The sequence below is a fragment of the Acipenser ruthenus genome, chromosome 18 (assembly GCF_902713425.1).
Source record: "Acipenser ruthenus chromosome 18, fAciRut3.2 maternal haplotype, whole genome shotgun sequence".
Classification (NCBI taxonomy): domain Eukaryota; kingdom Metazoa; phylum Chordata; class Actinopteri; order Acipenseriformes; family Acipenseridae; genus Acipenser; species Acipenser ruthenus.
In genome coordinates, this window is record NC_081206.1 from 8,810,413 (window position 1) to 8,831,249 (window position 20,837).

Sequence of the window (20,837 nt, forward strand, 5' to 3'; positions counted from 1 at the left end):
TGTTTGGGTGGAAAAGTTAGTATCTGGGTGGATTAATCGTGTATAATGGATAACTGTGACTAACATGACAGAATAATAACTCAAGCAAAGCAATCTCGAATATTTAGTAGCTGTGCTCAATAGTACAATACCTTCAGAATCAGATTAAGTCTGCAGTATGTGGTTTGTATTTGAAACATACCACTCCAAAACATACTGAAAGGGTTTGATGTGTTGTAAAGCGAGAGTATCTTCCAAGTGTTTGAAGTCCTGGATTAGCAGCCTGTGAGAATGAAGTCTGGAGAAATCTCGTTTAAGAAAGTATAAAGAAAGTATAAACTTAGTTACAATATAAATAAGACTATAGGCCTTTTTTTAAGGAGAGTAATCAAACAGTTGTAAGAAAGTGGGAATCAATTATATCTGAATATTAAACACTAGATGAAAATCCTAATCAGGTTTAGTTAGGCCTGATGGGGTGGACTTCAACGGTTGTTCTGGGCAAGGTGACCCCAAACTTTGGAAAATGATCCCCCAACACCTTGTAAACTTCAATATCTAATAAAATACATGTTTTCTGTAACAATAGCCAACTTTGTATGCATGCCAATACAATCTCAAATGCCCTCTGCTTAGTAAGAGATTATTACTTTGTTCTGTATTGAGGCAAGAACTACTGTAGCTCTCAAGATCCCTAGAGACTACAGTTTACAGGACAACTCCACACCCAACCCCCATTGCATCTCCCCCTGTGGGGGTGGGGGGTGTTGAAGAACTTGTGCAAAAATAGAAGTGTCAGCGCCTCAAAACATTACTTATACAGATTCACTGACATACGTACAAGTAAATATCTTACTTTATGACTTTACATAGGGCTCCATTAATCAGCATTACGTTTTTTTTTTGTTTTGTTTTGATTTACAACAGTGCAGTAGATTAACCCCGAAACCTCGACTCCTACTGTTTGTGAAGCCAGTTTGATGGATGATATCGGCGGGCCGTTACTTCACTACAATTGTGTATGTTAAGAAACCTGTTATCCACTTGTGTTGGGTTTTCTTTTTCAAATCACGTTTTCAACTGGACTTGTTTAATTCAATTATTATGAATCGTTCCTTATAATACATTTATATCCATTCCATACATACCTGTAGATGAAACTCGCGCAGAAATGAGGAACTTTAGGCAAGTAGCCTAAACCACATACATACTAAACTTAAAGCAAATAAAAAATACAGTGTACATGTATAAAACATATGTTGCACATCACTCAGGTATACAACTAAAATTATAAGAACAACGACGGCATACATAGGAGTTGTAACTATTTAACAGATAGCCTACTCAGTTTAATACAATTTCTGTAAGTGACGATATCTTGTTTGTTTGTTTAATTTCACAATGTCCTCGTCATGTCTCCCCACCCTAAAAATGCACAATACAATTCTAGGCCAAGACCAATAATTCCAAAATGCCGTATTTGCATTGTAAATGTATGTATTGCAGACCTGACCAAGTGTTTGCTCATTTTTTTTTGTTTTGTTATCGATCTTTATCATTAGCAATGGTTTGTATTAATTTCGTGATAGTAATTTGAGAAGTTTGCTAAACACCTTCTTCTGTAACTTCATGCGCATATCACCTGCATTGTAAACCTAGCGTGTGTGTACGGCATGACATATGCTTTATAAAAAGAAAATGCTTTTTAACCGATTGTCTGAGACAAGGTATAGGTATACAGATATTGATCTTGTGGGTGGAACTAGGTGACAGGTTATATCAGCGACGACAAGCAATATTAATGTATTAATAACATAACACAATTTTAAGTTAACATACATACACACAGCTGAAGTCACGTGATAGCTCAGGGTTGCCGCTTGTGCACGCGCTGTGACGTTCAGCGAGACGTTGAGTGAGAGAGCGCGCGCTTCCGAGCGCAACAGCTGCAGAGAGAGATTTACAAACACATACAAGTAGGTTAAACTCGGGAGCTGGCGAAGCCTAGTTATTGAATAGAATTAAAAAATAATAATTATAATAATAAAATGAAAATAAACTATCCAAGATAATCGAATAATAAGAAACATTATAGGAATCTGAATTTCTGGGTCAGTATCGGTGAGTTTTTGTTTTGTTTTGTTTTAATCATTCTTCTTAGTGGAATATCACACGCTCGCTACACAAAGCAGGAAATACTGTTAGTGTGCCTTGAAAACGAGACTGTCTCCGACTTTAAGATAGGATAAAGGTGATCTAACAATAACTAATCCACTCCTTTGCTATACAGAGGCGAGGGCTCTACGTTAAAGTTTGAACCGTATTCTGCACGTGTAACAATACAATTGTACTAATAAGAAAGTCTCTTAATTCTTTTTTTTTTCTCATCAAGTTGTGACTGGGTTGTCGGTTTCCATCATCAATAAATAATCACTGGGTCAGAAGTAATTCTATTACAATTTCGACGGCAGCGAGCAGACTGGAACATTCTTCCATTCTGTTAAACATGGCTAAATACGTACTAATAAAAATACAGGCGTTTTATAGAAATTTAATTCGATTTTTTTGTGTCTGTTATACTTATTTTGACGTTAAATAGCAAAGTGATTATGCTAGAAAAAAAACAAACATAGTAGTGTATATAAATACAAATAGACTAGTAATACATTGATCACATGTTTTGGAATTGTGAAGAGATATTAATGATTAGCGAGTTCCAAAGCTTTACATTAATGTACCGCAGTTTTGTTTATGACGGTTTTTGACGATTATGAAAGTTAATCCTCGCTTGTCAGTGTCTTTTTGTTTTCATGTGTTTTTTTTTTTTTTTCCTCCTTCCCTCGTCCTCATGGTTAACTCTTGTCTTGGGGGGGGGTGTTGAGAGAGACATCGTTCAACAATACAGTTGCCTCATTTTACAAGGGAGCTTTGCAGAGGCTTTCTCCTCAGACTTGGTAATTGTTTTAATCTAAAGATGTCGATATGGATACAGAACAGCCATTTGCTTTGTGAGAGTGCACAACGGATAGGTAAGAATAAATACTTAAAAGAATGTGAGGTTATTAATAGGACTCAAGACAGTACCTGTTTTAGTATCATACCTTTTAAAAGGTATATTTTATATCAAGATCCAAGGATAAAGAGATAATTATTGCGACAGTCGACGACTTGTATGGATTTAAACTATTTAATTTGCGAATTTAAACTCGGACCAATGGTGGTGGCTGATAACAATGTTTAGAATTTGCTGATTCGCGATTAACTAGTTGAGATTTTTCGTCCAAACAATTAAGAAATGATTTGTGAAAAATCCAAGATTAAAAAAACGCAAGTTGAATAGCAGGCGTTGACTTGCTGACTAATGATTACATGCTGATGGTTGGTGGGGGTTGGTTGTGCGTCTGCAAAGGTATCAAAGCACAGTACATGACAATAGCCAGCTAAAGCTTCCACGCCATGTTTGACACTTTTTTTTGTGGCTGTTCCATGACCAGGTTGGATTACAACATTTTCATTTAGGGTTGCACTGTGTGTTAGATACATACTTAGGCCTACTATCTATGAAATGACATGGACGGGATCATTAGTTTAATATGCGTCCACAAGAAGCGTGACTCTCCAGTTACAGAACAGCACATTGTAGCAGAGAGGTATTTAATATTCATGTAAGTCCACGTATAGAAAGTTAATTGAATGCACCGCTGATGTGGTTAAAGACAGTTGGCTGTATTGATACAGGAAAGGTATAAGAAAGTTATAGCGGTTGTTTGGTTTAGACACAACAGGCCCTTTTAAACCTGCTTATACATACAGTATATACCTTTAGTGCATGTTTTGTTTTTCAGTTTTGTATGAGTTCTTAATGGCTTCACTATGGAGGAGTATAACAAAGGGCTTGAGTCAGGGGAAGCAACAGCTGTCCATTGCTTTGGCAAAATGGCAAATTCCTTCTGTGCAGAACAAGCTATTAGCTTGCATAGCAGCCATAAAGACACAAAACGTTCACAAGGAAGTTATTTCAATGGGAAATTAAACTATAATGTATTTGACCCACTCACATTGATCTCAGTATTTATTTCAGTCTGTTTTTAATGAAGCATATTATTGATATAGTTATTCATTTAATTCTTGTTGCATGTTATTTTATTTACAGCATGTAAGAAGCTTAGTTATATTTATTCAGTTCATTGTACTGTGATATAAGTGGTAGACATTTCTTTTCCAGACTAATATTCTTATGGAAACAGGTGTGTTGTACTATTAATATACCGGTAGCCTAAAACGAAAGTGCTGTTTCTTATACACTCATTTTACTGTTAAACATTTACTTCCCTTTTTGCAAGGTGTCAAAGCCAACCATGACTTACTAACATATTCCTCTTGCTAAATACTGCTTGCAATTTCTTTTGTAAAACATTTTGAAATAAAATATTCTGCATACATTTTAAAAGGTGATAGATCAAAGAATAATAAAATAAGTGAAATAACTCTCACAATAATGCAAGCAAGAATTACTATAAGTAAATGGACAAACCAACCAAAAATTAAGTTTGGGGTGGTAAATAGGGTGCCTGTTGATGCCATGTTACTTTGGTTGTAAGTGAATATATGTCGCTAACTATGTATTCCAAAATCAATAATTAGAATTATACTTTAGAATAGTTAGAATTATACTTTTATGTATTTTAAGGAAACATGTTTACAAGTAGATAACAAAGGTATGTCCAAAGTGCCTCCACATGAAGGGTGTCAACATACATTATTAACAAATTGAAAAACTAGAAGAATGATGTGCACAAAGCGTGTTTTACTTGAGGAAAGTGAGTAAATGGCAAGAACTCGGATTCTCCCAAAAATAACCATCATTCATTGGGCTGTATTTTAATAACCTACTGGCATCTTGTACTGTGTGTGTGTGTGTGTGTGTGTGTGTGTGTGTGTGTGTGTGTAATAGAAATTGCAGTTTAAGTATGAGTATGAAAGTACAATTTTACGGAAGGTTATGTTGTTTTTTCAGAAATTCTACAAAAGTTTCTCACCAGCAGCTTTCTATAGTATACATTTGTATGTTTTACTCTTTTGCATGTATGAAAATGTTTTGGTTTATAAGATTAAGATATGGGCAATTTCTGTGTTAGTGTGGCACTGATATAAGGAAAAAAAACACAATCAGCTATCGGCAGTTTGTGTTATTTTAGCCGATATCTTGCACCGATATTAATGCTTGAATTTCTTCCAACACAGAATTTAATGTTTGGTCAGGTTCACTTACTAATGACGCAAGAACATTGAGACAGTAATTTTCCCAGTGCTGTGTAATGTGCAATCATCCTGCAGTAAATATGTCTCAAAAGAGCGGTGATTTTTTTTTTTTTAATATCTGAAGACAACAATAGGATAGCGAGTTGTGTGCAGCAGAACAGACTTGATGCTACATTAAATCCAACAATTAACTGTGAGTAGAATATTATTCTGATGCCTTAAAAAAAAAAAAAAAAAAGGTTGAATCCTAAATAACATAGATGGTATAATTTATTATTACTACTACACAGTTTACTTCAAAATTACCTTTTGTAATTTTTGTTTATCTTGCTTAATCTACATTGGTTACGAATGTATTCGGTGACATTTTGAAGCAGGAATGGATTACTGTGTTTTCTTTTGGAAGTAACAAATTCAAGTTTGACTGAATTTTGCAACAGGATATTTTTGACATTTTTGTTTTTGATTACAATTTAAGTTGTGCTGCATTTCAGCAGTGTATGCTTAAAATAAGAAAGCACACAATATATATTATTCTTTGTATTCAACAAATGCAGCAAGTAAACAATACCTGTTCATTTAACATTCATAATTATAAAACAGATTAAATATAGGCCCTTGTAACTATAGTTCTAGTAGTTTACAATAGCTTACCTGTACTATTTATTATGGGCCGATATGGGTAGATAACCATCGGTATCGGCCAAGAAAATCTTTATCGGTGCACCACTAATATATAAATGAATGACAGATTTAGCCAAATACTGAAAGATAGCATTCTCGTCTTGAGGTGATTCAAAAGGGTTGAAAACATTTCTGTGTAGAGATCAACTGTACTTCGTGTTAACGTTCACAACCCAATCATGATGATGTAATCAAATTATAATTATACCACAAGAACCAGTGGTGTAGAGTGGAATTTGTTATTAACTTCCCAACTATTTTCTTGGCTTGCTTTCTGGTATTTGTGTACCCTGAACAGTGTTTTAGCATGACCCAAACAGAGGAATCGTTAAAGATTTGCATTCTTTTTTGGCAGTGGAGTTGTGGCTCCACTTCTTTAAATACAGCTGGTACAATGCTGGATTTTGTTCAGTATTCAGGTCGTGTGAACGAGTGTCAGCATATTTTGTTAATCTTGGTGGTGACACAGTTTGCTTGGAAGGGGAGTTAATTCTCTTGAAAGGGGAAATACCTATGGTTTGCTGTTGTTTGTGACATTTGTAGTAGCTCTCCTTGCTAAAGTAATTGTTTTTGACATGCTTGCAGTATGTACACTGTTCTTGAAAGCATTTTGAGCTTTTGACTTGATTGTTTTTGTATGTTGTAGGTATGGATTTCAAGGAACAAAAAAGATGTATTTCAGGATCATTTAAATTCTAGAACTTTCATTTTTCTTACATCATGAAACACTTAACCAACTAGTCATTTCCTGTTTAGGATACAGTACATGGAACATTTCAGGTGATCTTGAATGTAGAAATTAAGCAGGTGAAGGTTAGGCAGTAAGTTTTTGTGTGTTTGCTGAATTTCAGCTTGTAGGGGTGGAAGGATTACAATAACGTGTGTGTCTTTTTGTTCTGTGTTTTTTTTTTTTTTAACCATGGACTACTCGGACAGCTAATTTTGAAGTTTCTTCACCCTTTTGACAGTAAAGCAATACTTGATAACATTTATGACGTTGGACATTATTTTGTATGTATATTTGTACAGCCTATTTATTTTATTTTTTTATTCGAATATGCAGTTTGTTCACATTTTACAAGTGATTCTATTAAATGGTTTTTCACTGTATTAGAAATTGTTTTCCAGACAATATTGTTAAAAAGCAGTGTGGATATCTATAACAGGTGACCAATGGAATGAGCCACCTGTCACTTGTAATTTAGCCCTTGGAATGCTTTCTCACAAATAGGAAGTTCATTGGATGAGAGTAATAATCCCCTTGCATAGCCAATTCATCTTTTCCAAGTTTTACTGTAGCTCATAGTAAAACCTGGAATTGAACCACTGTGCAATGGGTGTCTTATTTATTTCCCTAACTTCAAAGATTTGGAATCAATAGGTTTACAACTGAAAGGTTAAACGTTACAGCACTGTGCAAAGTAATACTAGATTAGATTGGGACTTGTGAACTAGCATGCCTTTTCTATGTTAAACAGTTAATATGATTAAACTATTCTGTTTGTGGAGTGTTTCAGCCATCGTATTTGAAATGTTTTTAAAATCATTTTGCTAACCTAGTTTTCTTTCTGCTTGGGTTTTAGAACAGCCCACAATACTCAGCCTTGGCCTCATTGGCACACATTAGTCCACAGCTTTTTGCATTAAACGAACCAGGAGGGGGAGGCAAAAAAACTGTTTAAAACGGTATGTTAGGAAAACAAAGACAATATTCATTCATTTTTAACTGGTATTCTGAATTCTAGCTGCCAAGTCGTATTAATGTGATACTGTACAAGGACACCAGAGGGCTTTGTGTAAAGTACAACTCATAAGAGATTAGTCTTTTTTCATACTCAGTTATTTATATTCCCGTTTTCTGAGCTATTTTGTGGTTTTACTACAGTTTGCAGGTCTATAAGCATGTCATTCTTTCAGATTTTTTTTTTTTTTTAATGAATGGAAATGTAGGAATTAAAAGGTTAGTTTGGTTATTGCTGTCATGTTACTTGGTCTACAGATTTCTAAAAGGAATTAAGTTTTTATGACTCATTTCACCATTCATAAATTGGGTAAGCACCAAGGAATCTAACTTTTCCAACTTGCTCTCAAACTGGTTTCTCGGCCTTGAAAAGTTTGGGGAATCCTTAAGGTTTCTTTGTTGAAATTGTAGAATGGATTGATTCTTGTTAAATTTGAAATGGGAAGTTTCCACTATGCATAAAGCCATTGATGTATTGCCAGGCACAGTGATGATTAACACAAAATAACCAAAAATATCTTCAAATAGATAACATTTAAATGCTGTTACGGGTATTTACTTTTCTTAATGAATGTGTTCACATAAAGCAAATAAGACAAATATAGGAGGTGAATTTCCTACCCCAAGCAAAATAGTTTCTTGCCAGTTCTGTAACATGAGCAGTGTTTCTACACAGATGTTAATTAGGCTGAAATGGTGTAAACCCACTTTAAATGTTATATGTGCAGAATAGTGAACGGATAGATCCTGTAGATAGACCTTAACTGTTGAGGAAGTGCTTGTGTGAAATTCTGGTAAAGGATGCGTTTCCTGTTTCATGTTGTGTAACACAAATTACTACGACTACTGCTTCTGTTACGTGAAACTTCTTGTAATATCCAGACTTAATAGCTATAGGCTTTCTGTTTTGAAAAAAGTAAAAACAAAAGACACCTTTTAACACAATTTCAATCTAATGTATTTATTCTTTATCCAAAAAGTAATGTTTGAGGATATGACTTTTCTTTTGATTGATCTTTTTTACATGGTGCATTTATTTTCACATGTTATCCTGTTATTTATTTCCATAACTTATATCTTCTCTCATGTTTTATATTACAGGTATCTGGAAGTATTTAGTCTGTTCTCTATTGTGCAAATCACGAAAAGAGTACTGTTGAACAGAATTGAACTACCACCATCGGATTCGTTATGTTGTGCCACTTGATTAGCACCAAACAAGGCATACTGAAGTGATCATATGCTTTGACAAAAATCTTGATCCAAAGCCTTAAAAACCAAGAGAGATTATTTCTCAACATGTGTAGAAAGAAGACAGAAACAATACTCAAACTTATCTATTAGATATTAACCAAGTTTAAAGCTCTTGAGCCCAGCTGAAAGGCCGCTGAAGAAGTTCCCTCTCTGTACAAACATTTTCAGGAAAATAATCCTAATAGATATTTCAACTCTAAGGTGTTTAGCATACTGGTGTTAACATGCCAACCCATCCTTTATTAGCATACATGGAAAGTCCAGATGGGCTAGGTCATGACATAGTGAATAATACTAATGCTAACATGCCAGGTGCTGGCTCCAGCATGACACCACACACAAGTATTCAAGACAAGGGTTTGTCTCAGGCTGAAGGATGCGTGCCTTTGGACTGTATGTTTTGTGAGCAGACCTTTAAACACCAAGAGGAGCTTGGGCGTCACGTCCAGACCCAGCACAGAACAACACTGTGCGAGCCTGCCGTTCTGCGCGTGGAAGCAGCGTTTTTAGCTCCAAACGAGAAAGGCAGAGTAAAAGCCTCTTCTGTGCTGCATGGAGATAAAGACAGTAAAGAAGAGGAGGAGGAGGAGTTTAGTTGTGAAGTTTGTTGGCAGGCGGCTGAGGATGCCACAGATTTGGAAAATCATATGAAGAAGCACAAAGACTCGTTCACTTATAGTTGTAACGTTTGTGGAAGACGATTTAAGGAGCCCTGGTTCCTGAAAAATCACATGAGGACACACACAGGGAAGCCAGGAGCAAAAAACAAGACTCAGGCTGACACAGAAGCCCCTGTGACCATAAACGAGGTCGTTCAAGACCAAATTACTGGGAATGTCACTTCTCCCTACAAAATGTGCATGGTGTGCGGGTTCCTGTTCTCAAGCAAAGACATTTTAATGGAGCACAGTCGAGTTCACAACCCTGAGTCCGAGACCAATGATGAGGAAGAGAAGGCTGTAGAGGAACAGCCTGTTACTGGATCGCCCGTATCCCAAGAGTCCTTTCTTCAGCTGCTTAACCTGCGCCCGCATGTCTCAGAAACCAGCATGAAAGCCGAGAAGTCTGCAAAATGGATCGAGCAGCTTGACCCTTTTAATACTTACCAGGCTTGGCAGCTAGCCACAAAAGGCAAAATTGCTGTCGGGCCGGGGCAGACCAAAGAACCCGGTCACGAGATCAGCACTGATAATGAAGATTCCTGCTCAGATAAAGAAGAACTCCAAGAAATATGGTCCACAAGTAGAAGTTACAATCCAGTTAAGGAGGGCTTAATTTGTAAACTGAAATCTAAACGTGCCAGTGGGGACACCCCTTCCCCAGATATAGATCACAAGTCTCTACAGAGCAAGGAAAAGCCAACTCAGTGTGGGGATTGTGGGAAGACCTTCAGAACTTACCACCAGCTGGTGCTCCACTCCAGAATACACAAGAAGGAAAGGAATGGTGCTGAGAGTCCTATCTCCATTGACAGCAAGCAGTTAAGTACTGGATCTATGGAAAGTGGCACATTGGACCGAACTGAAGAATGTTCTGAAGATGGCTCAGAAGAGGGAATACATGGCGATGTATTTCATTCAGGTAGGCTGTTACTTAAAATCTGCTGCAGCTGGATATATACAGATGTATAGCAATACCCTTTTAAACCACAAACTGTTGTCTTTACTCTTGCCTGTTACTACTAAATCTTACAAAGAAAAAGCAGCACATTAATTTGAAAGTAGTAGTCTCTTTATGAAAAACGTCCCTAATAAGGTCAGAATATCAGGAAATTGATTAACAATGATTATGGAAAGGAAATCCCCTCATCCCGATATGTGCTCAGCCCTCACCTGTGTCGCTTGCATTAAGGTGTGTTAATATTAACTTAAAATGAATTGCAGATGTTGTATATGGATATCTACAAGATGATAGGGAGTGTTGCAGAACCGGAATAGCAGGTTCCTCATTTTTTGAAAACATCTTTTACTACAAAAGAAGCCACACGTTAATATGAGTCAGTGGTAGGTGAGGATAGAGAATTGCATCAACAATGTAGGCTAATCTAAAGTCATCCATAAAATACACCTGTTATTTGAAATCTATCAGGAAAATGTAGTGTCTTTTGTACTTTTGTCTTTCTGAATATTCTCTTCTGAGTTCACTCTGCATGTGAAAGTGTTTGTAATCCATGTTTGGTTTCCCTGAACACCAGGTGTCTGTTTTTCAAAACTTTTAATCTGGATAACAGTGATCCGAATTTTGTAATCCTATATTTTGTGATCGAGATTACTTTTATCTGGATCATTTTGATCCGGTTTCTGAGAAAATGGATTACATTTATCCAGATAACAAATATTCATGATTACGAAATCTTGTTTTTTGAAGTGGGCTAAGTGTATTTTTTTTTTAGGTCATTATTTATGGTACAGCCTAATTTAACAAAAGAAATAAGATCATGGTAATTTATGTTTTATATATATATATATATTTTTTTAACAAAAATCACACATCACTTTTGATGTTGGTGCACATATAACATATGCAAACAATTGTTATTTTATTTATGCCTACTTAACAGAAATTAATAACTGAATTTCTGTTAAGAATAAAAATAAAATAAAAATAAAACTTTTGAAAAGTATATGTGTTTTTAGACATCTTCGTCGTCTTCCTAGTCGGTCGGGAGTCCAGCATCTCAGACTAGCTTTAAGGAGGCGTATGTGAAGGCATATGTTATTTTTTTATTTTTATTTTTTTTATTAAAGCTATACCACTAAATACATGTTTTCCATTTTGCTTGCATGGATACAAAACTTAAATATGTAAATATGATATTCTAACATTCGGTTTTGACATAGTGTGTGTTTGCTATGACAATTCAAACAAAATATCGCTGTTCTGTGATAATTTAAAAGCTAAGTCCACCTCTCCAGTAGGATCACAATTATCCTGGTATTTTGGATCAAAGTAATGGTGATCTCTTTAAATCCTGAAAAACCCAATTGCAACATTTAATCGTGATTTAAAAGTGCGATCGGATTACCAAAACAAAATCTAGATCACAGTAATCGCGATCGCATTTTGATGTTTTGAAAAACCCTATTGCACAATATAATCCAGATCAAGCGCGGAAACCCGATTTACCAAAGCTTTTAAAAACCAGCTCCAGGAGATTTGTGAGATTTGCTTTCCTTCAGTCATAACACTGCTTCAAGGATAAGGATGGCTGTGTTGCAAGCCAAAATACTTCGCTTTATTTTACCAGCAATATCGAGTTTGTCTATTTTGCAACTACAAGAATGTAATCTATGCCCAGCCATCTCAAGCACTGCTTGGTGTTTGTGCAGATGTCATGGCATTAGCTCCCTCTGCTGCTATATTGTGGTTCTGCACTTAAACACTTCAGGTCCTCAGAAAAAACTGTGGAGAACCACGATAACAAAATCTAAGGAGAGACATTGTTATAATCGCCTTTCTTGCAAAACATTAACATTTAACCTATTGCAAAAATTCTGCCTCAAACAAAACCTTCAGTAGCCTTGTAGGTCACCAAAAGCTTTAGATTTGTAGGCTAGTTAAAGGCAATTTGCAAACTCTACTGCTTAGCTCTTATGAGGATCACTGGGGAAGGGAAACCTGTTCATTTTATACTGTCGTAAAGTAAACAAATGTTCTGCTATTTCAACGAATAACTTATTTTTTGTTATTTATTCCCATAGATAAAAGTGAAGATGGCTCTGAGAAAGGAAAGAGCAAAAATCTTGGCTCCTCCAAAGAGTGCAGTTACTGCGGAAAGACTTTCCGTTCAAATTATTACCTCAACATTCATCTCCGGACACACACAGGTAATTCATTACTGCTTGAAATGTAACTTTTTTTTAAAAAGCTTAGCTTCAGATATTTAAATTTTAAAAGCTTAAATGGGTAGAAGTTTCTATTTTCTGTTGTTGAACAGACACCATTAAAACAAAAGTCAAATGTATAAGAGTTTAAGAAGTCAATTAAATTGTTTTCACGTATATAGTATGTTAACTAACCTAAAGATTTGATGTCGCACCCCCAAAGTCATTCTGCACTTCTAATGGAGTGTTCAGTTTGGAGTTGTGGCCCAAGGAAAGCTTGGGTCATGATAGAATAATGCATAATTTTCTGGTATCTTATCAACAGAAAACTGTGTAATTACATTTTCATAAGGTGCACTTGTCTGGCACCTAGGCTGCAGTATTATAAAGTGTATACATACTACTGAAAGCAGATTGCCAACATGCTTTGTTAACTTTTACAGGTGAAAAACCGTACAAATGTGAGTTCTGTGAGTATGCTGCAGCTCAGAAGACATCGTTAAGATATCACTTGGAGAGACACCACAAAGACAAACATTCTGAAGCTGAACTTGCTGGTAAAACTTCATCGGCATCACTTGCTCCTGAAGAAGCCTTACCAAGCAAGGATAAATCTGCTCAGGAATTAGCTTGCGCAAAAGGTGCGTCTAAACACCTTGATATTGACCAAAATGCAAAACAACGCAAACAGCTGTGGTCTTCACCCACATCCAGCATGGTGCTTAACAGTGCTTCACGTGTTGGCTTGAAAAGTGAGCATCTGGACAAAGCCACAGTGATCAAGAAATCCTGCCAGGCTGCCCGGAACACTGGAGTAAAATCAGAAAAAGAAAGTGCTGTGTCCAGTGATTCTTTAGGGTTGGGAAGTGGGGCCCATGGCATCAGTGATTCTGTATCACTCAAACTGAAGTTGGAAAGAAAAGAAATAAAAGAGGAGTCATTTGAGAAACCATTAAATTTGTCCTTTAAAATGTCGCTTTCTGTTTCCTCTACCTCGGATCCTAAGAGTGCATTAACAACCAGTACCTGCCCATTTTGTACTTATAAAACTCTATACCCAGAAGTCCTTTTGATGCACCAGAAGTTGGTGCATAAATACAAGCCTGATGTTACCAGCACAAATGGGTTAAAAAGTACTGCTGCCCTCAAACAAAAAAGATACACTGGATGCCCCCCTGCCCTTGAGGGAAAAGATGTTTCCCCCTTGCCTTTGTTTCACAGAAGCCACCCTCGGCGAACCAAGTCTCCACCTTACCAGCAAGCAAAGCCCCTTGGCAAAATAAACCCAACTAAGACTACTCCACCTGCTGTGCAATCGCATGAAGTAGAATCAAGAAAAGTAGCTCAGAACAGGAGGGGGGACACGCAGCAAAATCCCCGTCGGCTAAATCAAACTGAAGTTGGACAAGGCACTTCTGAAGCTCACCCCAAAAGGGACGGAGATGTCGCTCTGTCCAGGAGACCCAATTTTTTAGGCAGCGAAGGGCCTGTGCACAGAGGTCGTCAGGTTAGAAATGGAGATCTGTGGCGGGGTGATTCTGTAAGGGTCAGCCTTTCTAATGGGAATGGAAACCCAGTGCATTTGGACTTTGGAGAGCCCTCCAATAAGAGATGCAGGTCTTCCAGCTCATCGAGCCATGAGCAAGACGTTTCTGAGAGGAGTAGTTTCATGAGAGGTGACCACCACGGCATGCTGTTCGTTCCAGGGAGAAACATGGTGACGTCTAGGGAAAGCTCACCCACCACAGCGGCACATTCCTTCTCTCCAGTGAAAACGTCGCCGTCTGTACATGCAAATGGAGAGGATCCAGAATGGAATGTATTGAATGTTCTCCGGTCCTACAACCCCCATGACCTTGCTTCATTGTACAATTCTGGTGGCACGGGCATGAGCCAAGGATCTGCTGCAGTTGTAGAAGGTAATATAAATAACACTTGAGCATCATTATAGAGCAGGGGTCTCCAACCCTTGTCCTGGAGAGCTACTGTGGCTTGCTGGTTTCCGTTTCAAACAATCTGTTACTTAATTGAACCAATTATTGGCTTAAGTAGTCAAGATTAACAGGTGTTCCAGATCTTTAGCTACTGATGTAAAGACACCTAGAAAAACTGCTGGATAGGGGCTGTCCAGGACCAGGGTTGGAGACCCCTGTTGTAGAGTGTCATTATTTTGTGAGTTTACAGAAAGGATTTGAGGTATTGACCTTAAATAAAGCAAAATAAATCAAATATGGCCACTTTGATTGCTTTGCAAGAAGTAAAATATATGATTACATAATGCAGATTACTGCTTTTAAGAGGTAGTAATCTGTACTATCTGGGGTGTGTATGTTTTTATGTATAACTAATATGCTCATTCGAGTGTTGCCAAATAAATGAGCGTTTCATTAGAAAAAGAAAAAAAAAAACTGCCCGGAGTGTGACATGAGGAAATGTGTTCCACTTGGCAAACTTAATTAAGCTATGAGACCTTCCATTATGGCTTGTATGCTGTGCCAGTTGTTGCCCAGAGGAGACACGAGTGTTCTGGAATCCCTCATTCAGTGTTATCCTCACATCATCTCTGTCTTTTTATTGTGCCTGACTTGCTGCTTGATGGAGCTTGTTGGCAGCATTGTGGGGGGGGGGATGAAGCATCTGTGTGTGACGAGAGTGTTTTAAAAGCTAGCCAATCAAATCTGTTTAGTGTAATTATTCAATTTTGTTCATTCAGATGTCATATCTAATTAAACGAGCATGCAAACAGTTTGGATTTATTACTACTGGATGCATTTAAAAGGCAAAATAACTTGATGTTTCCTTGTCATGAAAAATGAGCCTCTCTTCACAAGGGAATCATTCCTTTAGAGGCCTTTTTTAATGTGGTTTTTTTTTTTTTTTCGTTGCAACATCTAACAAGGTCAAATTTGGGCTTTACATAGTAAAGGTATTTGGTACTGCCACTGTCAAGATCATTAAAAGATCCAGTAATTTTGGGAAATAGTCATGCATGCTCCTGAGAACTCTTCTTTATATATATATATATATATATATATATATATATGTATGTGTATATATATATATATATATATATATATATATATATATATATATATATATATATATATATATATATATATATTGAAATTTCATTCCAAATTGCCCTTTACCAGCAGATTTTTGTTTTTGTGTGAGTGTTTTTTCTCTGAACTGGGTGAAAGCATATCATAATGTTGTTAGTGCCACTTTAATTAAGCTGTCTTCCACATCTTCCTTTTCCAGGGAATAGGCCTTTACTCTATCAGCATTACCCAAGTAGCATGCTACAAAGGAGGAACTATCCAAGCCCTAGGAGTAATGCACGCTCTGGACCCACTGATAAGAATGCTTAAAATATGACCATTTGACAGATGACTGGTAAATTTCTTAAACCTTGCAGTAGTTTTGTATAAATTGCATTTAATTAGCATTCAAGTCAGACATGCAGCATTTTAACTTTCAGTGTTTTTTTTTTGTTTTTTTTTTCCCTAGGTCTGAATTAAATGAGATTTTGTGCTCTGTTCTGTTTGCCTTTGTTTAATATAACAGAATGGAAAATAAACAAAAGTTTGAAGCTCCTGGAATAAGATGTGACTTGTACATATCTAAAACACTACTGTTAGTGTTGGCTGTGCCACAGAGATTTTATATGCACCTGCCTGTAAAATTTCAAGTTAGCTGACACTTGAATGTTCTCCGAGGTCATGTTAAAAAATGAATATGTCCATACAGGATTTTTTGCAAGAGGCTTCTGTAGTTTAATTGGAGAATTGTAGGTGAGGAGATATATAAACTAGTTTTTACAGTAACAATAGATCCTATAGGACTTTTGTCTCCACAGCCTTTAAGTTATAAAGGGTGACCTTTTTAAGTGAAATATTCACTCAAGTGCTTTAAAACAAGACAACAAAAGATAGACTTATCGGATGCAGGTTTGGTATTGGAAGAACTGGAGCACCTCCTTGGTGAAGCCACTTGTATCAAATGTCTAATCCCTGATTGCAATGAACCGTAAATTGTAAGGAAGTACTAGCTTGTCCCTTTTACAAATACAAATGCTATGACATGCCAGACCAGACCTAAAATCTCAAAGCAAAAGCGTACTGATGATATGATATAGTATTTGTAGAATGTTTGTAGATTCTCTCTTAAAAACTGACAGTTTTAACCTCACTAGGCTCCACATTTTAAACCTGCTGAGAGCAGACGGACTCAGAATGAATTACTGCACTTGTTCTCGAGTTGACTGTTGCTGCCGTGGTATTTTCTATGGCTTTTGAGAACTATTCAGAATGTGAGAACAAAGCCCACACAACCTCACACTGTTGTGCTGAGCAGAGGAGTGGAGAGTTAACATGGAGGACACACAGACACGGACCAAAAATGAAGTGGAACTGCTTAAATACACAAGCTGCTGACTGTCTTCAAGGTCGATGTTGATTATAAACGGACGGATATTATGATAGTGTTACATTGGGCAGCTCATGACATTTCTTCCCATTAAGTTTTTGTAATGACTTTTTCAGTATAAATGTGCTTTATGTTTATTTCATTTAATTAAGTATGGTGTAGGCACTTGCTTATTGTACCTACTTGAAACAATTCAACCACAATACTTGCAGTGTGCTTGTCTACTGCTCTTTGCATTCCATGCACTGGACATCGCTTCTTTGGTCAGTTTAATTTTTGTGTTCATGGTCTATGTCTCCTCAAAGTGGGGTTAAAGGAGGAGGAGGGTTGTGAGGTAGAGATGACATTTAGATGACGTTGGCCATGAATACCAAAATCTTTATTGGACTGACCGCAGTGGGGATTAACCAGAAGTCTTCTGCTATGCAAGTACAGTGTATTCACATACAGTAGGTACAGCACAGTTTAACGATGTAAATACTTGCACTGTACTTTGCTTGGTGTCACTTAGTAGGAAGTGTAACTGCCCAGCATTTTGCCCAGTCTTGTGGAATACGGTTCATAGAACATATAAATCAGTTCCCTTTTATTCAGGGGTTAATGAATACTAGCTAAGTGGTACCATTTAATATATTTTACCTGGTCTAAACTTGAAATCAAGTGTAGTCATTAAATAACATTGCCGCCCGTTGCCTATCTAAACGCATTGTACTGGGAAAATTGTTTTCAGGATTTCTTTGTTTTTCATTGAGATAACACCACATACCATTTAAAGCTACTGTCAACACATTTTATTTCCAAAGAGCAAAACAGCACAAATATTCTTGCACTGATTTCAAAGTTAGTTTGTGTTTTTTCAATTGCAAAACAAATGTAAAAAAAAAAAAAATCAGGATGTCAGTGCTAAAATGCCTCGGCTACTTAAAACGGGTCTTTTCTGATTCTTTTAACACATTATTGTATAACGGGATTGTAGTTTTATAATCCTTCAATGAGGTCTTGTTCCTAAGCTGAGCCATATGTACATATTAGATTTTTTTTATATATATATATATATATATATAATTTTGCACTTTCACAAAATACTTGCTGGTTTATACAGTTTTGTTATACAATTTCTTGATTTCTGATATTTATTGTACGCCTGCTGCAAGCTGTGCTGCTTTCTCCTGCTTTACCCATAAAGTGGATGTGTTACAACACAAGCAGTGTTGAGCTGTGTCACCAGATCTAGTGCCAGCAGGTGTGCTGTTTGGACTGGCTTGAGACCTGTTAAGCTTGTGCATTATGTTGCTGATGTGAAATGCAAAAACAATATGCCACTACTGATCAGACGATGGCAAATTTGCATTAGTTAAGAGTTATGTTTCCATCTTGACACTTATCGTATTCATTCTGAAAATGTTATCTTATTGCATTCTGTATGTTTTCTGAAATCTGTATTCCAAACATTTTGTTTTCTATAATTCAAATGGAATTGTAGATTGTAGATACTTGGTTGTTACATTAATTGATCATTTATATTTTCATCTAGAGAGCATCATAATGCTTCTGCAAGCTAGTTAAACACTGAATAAGGCAGTTCAAATGTCCCATGAAATGGATGTATTACGCATCAGTATTATGTACTGGCAGAAAGGTATTTGTTCTAAAGTTTGCATATTAAGGTACATGACTATTTTTGGTTTTCTTTTTTATAATTTATTTCATGATGTGGGATTATTTTTAAAACTTTCGGTGTAAGCAATACATTGTTCTTTATTTGTGAAATTTACAGTGTACTGCCTGTACGTTGGTTGAAACATATCACTTAATTCAGTTTGTAAATATAGATTTAGAGTTTTGCATCTCTGTGGTTCTGTTTCATTTGTTCTTTTAATGGCGTCCACAATTACCACACATTTAACTTTTTTCCCCCACATGTTTCGGTGGTGTTCCATGTGGGGGAAGCAGAGTACTCCTCTTGCTGTTTCAACAGATACCGTTTGTACCTGAAGATGTGCTCATTACTGTAAACTGCAGGTGGATACCAATCACTAAAATGGATATTGAGCAGAATAATAACATGGGATATAAACAATCAATTGTATTTTCCTTTTCATTTAAGCTCATGGGGTATTCATTTTTTTTCCTACTTTACTATTAAGAACATAAGAAAGTTTACAAACGAGAGGAGGCCATTCAGTCCATCTTGCTTGTTTTGGTTGTTAGTAGCTTATTGATCCCAGAATCTCATCAAGCAGCTTCTTGAAGGATCCCAGGGTCTCCGCTTCAATAACATTACTGGGGAGTTGGTTCCATACCCTCACAATTCTCTGTGTAAAAAAGTGCCTCTTATTTTCTGTTCTGAATGCCCCTTTATCTACTCTCAATTTGTGACCCCTGGTCCTTGTTTCTTTTTTCAGGTCAAAAAAGTCCCCTGGGTCAACATTGTCTATACCTTTTAGGATTTAGATCACCGCGTAGTCGTCTTTGTTCAAGACTGAATAGATTCAATTCTTTTAGCCTGTCTGCATACGACATGCCTTTTAAACCCAGGATAATTCTGGTTGCTCTTCTTTGCACTCTTTCTAGAGCAGCAATATCATTTTTGTAACGAGGTGACCATAACAACACAATATTCTAGGTGAGGTCTTAATAATGCATTATAAAGTTTTAACATTACTTCCCTTGATTTAAATTCAACACTTCTCACAATATATCCGAACATCTTGTCTGCCTTTTTTATAGCTTCCCCACATTGTCTAGATGAAGATATTTCTGAGTCAACATAAACTCCAAGGTCTTTTTCATAGATCCTTTCTTCAATTTCAGTATCTCCCATATGATATATGCACATGTTTATTGCCTGCGTGCAATACTTTACACTTTTCTCTATTAAATGTCATTTGCCATGTGTCTGCCCAGTTCTGAATGCTGTCTAGGTCATTTTGAATGACCTTTGCTGCTCCAACAGTGTTTGCCACTCCTCCTATTTTTGTGTCGTCTGCAAATTTAACAAGTTTGCTTACTATACCAGAATCTAAATCATTAATGTAGATTAGGAATAGCAGAGGACCTAATACTGATCCCTGTGCTACACCACTGGTTACCTCGCTCCATTGTGTTAGTTATTAAATTTGGAAACCGTAAGTAAGACTCTTCTAACACAAAGGGTGGTTTCAAATGGCAGCATAAAAAATGAAACTGGGGGTTATTCTCTTGTCAAGAACTGACTACAAGACTCACTAGAGGGCAGTCTGCAGCATGTAAACATTCCAATGGTACCATGCAAATACATGGATAGTATGCCCTGTGATTTCTGTACTCGTTTTCAAAAGAAAATACCTTTATCTAAGAGGGGGTTGAACATTTTTTTTACACAATAGATTGAAATAAAATGAAAATTAAAAATTTAAGCAGGAATAAAAAGCTGTCCATTTTAATAGCAGTTCATACAGACGTGCTCAAATTTGTTGGTACCCTTACAGCTCATTGAAATAATGCTTCATTCCTCCTGAAAAGTGATGAAATTAAAAGCTATTTTATCATGTATACTTGCATGCCTTTGGTATGTCATAGAATAAAGCAAATACGCTATGAAAAGAGATGAATTATTGCTGATTCTACAAAGATATTCTAAAATGGCCTGGACACATTTGTTGGTACCCCTTAGAAAAGATAAT

General features: G+C 36.5%; 1 protein-coding gene across 4 annotated transcripts; it reads left to right on the forward strand.

Annotated features, from left to right (window-relative positions):
• The first annotated feature begins 1,830 nt into the window (after nt 1-1,830).
• LOC117428536 (zinc finger protein 217) lies at nt 1,831-19,019 on the forward strand. 4 transcript variants are annotated; one of them, XM_034047780.3, is made up of 6 exons: nt 1,831-1,955; nt 8,768-10,501; nt 12,622-12,747; nt 13,188-14,663; nt 16,006-16,140; nt 16,255-19,019. In XM_034047780.3, exons 2-5 carry the CDS (start codon nt 9,145-9,147, stop codon nt 16,113-16,115), a joined length of 3,069 nt encoding a protein of 1,022 aa, XP_033903671.3. In that variant the 5' UTR covers nt 1,831-1,955; nt 8,768-9,144; the 3' UTR covers nt 16,116-16,140; nt 16,255-19,019. The 4 variants fall into 4 exon arrangements, with proteins under 4 accessions (XP_033903671.3, XP_033903586.3, XP_033903630.3 ...); XM_034047695.3 differs by lacking the exon at nt 1,831-1,955 and adding an exon at nt 1,962-2,100; XM_034047739.3 differs by lacking the exon at nt 1,831-1,955 and adding an exon at nt 1,962-2,090.
• Nucleotides 19,020-20,837: the final 1,818 nt, after the last annotated feature.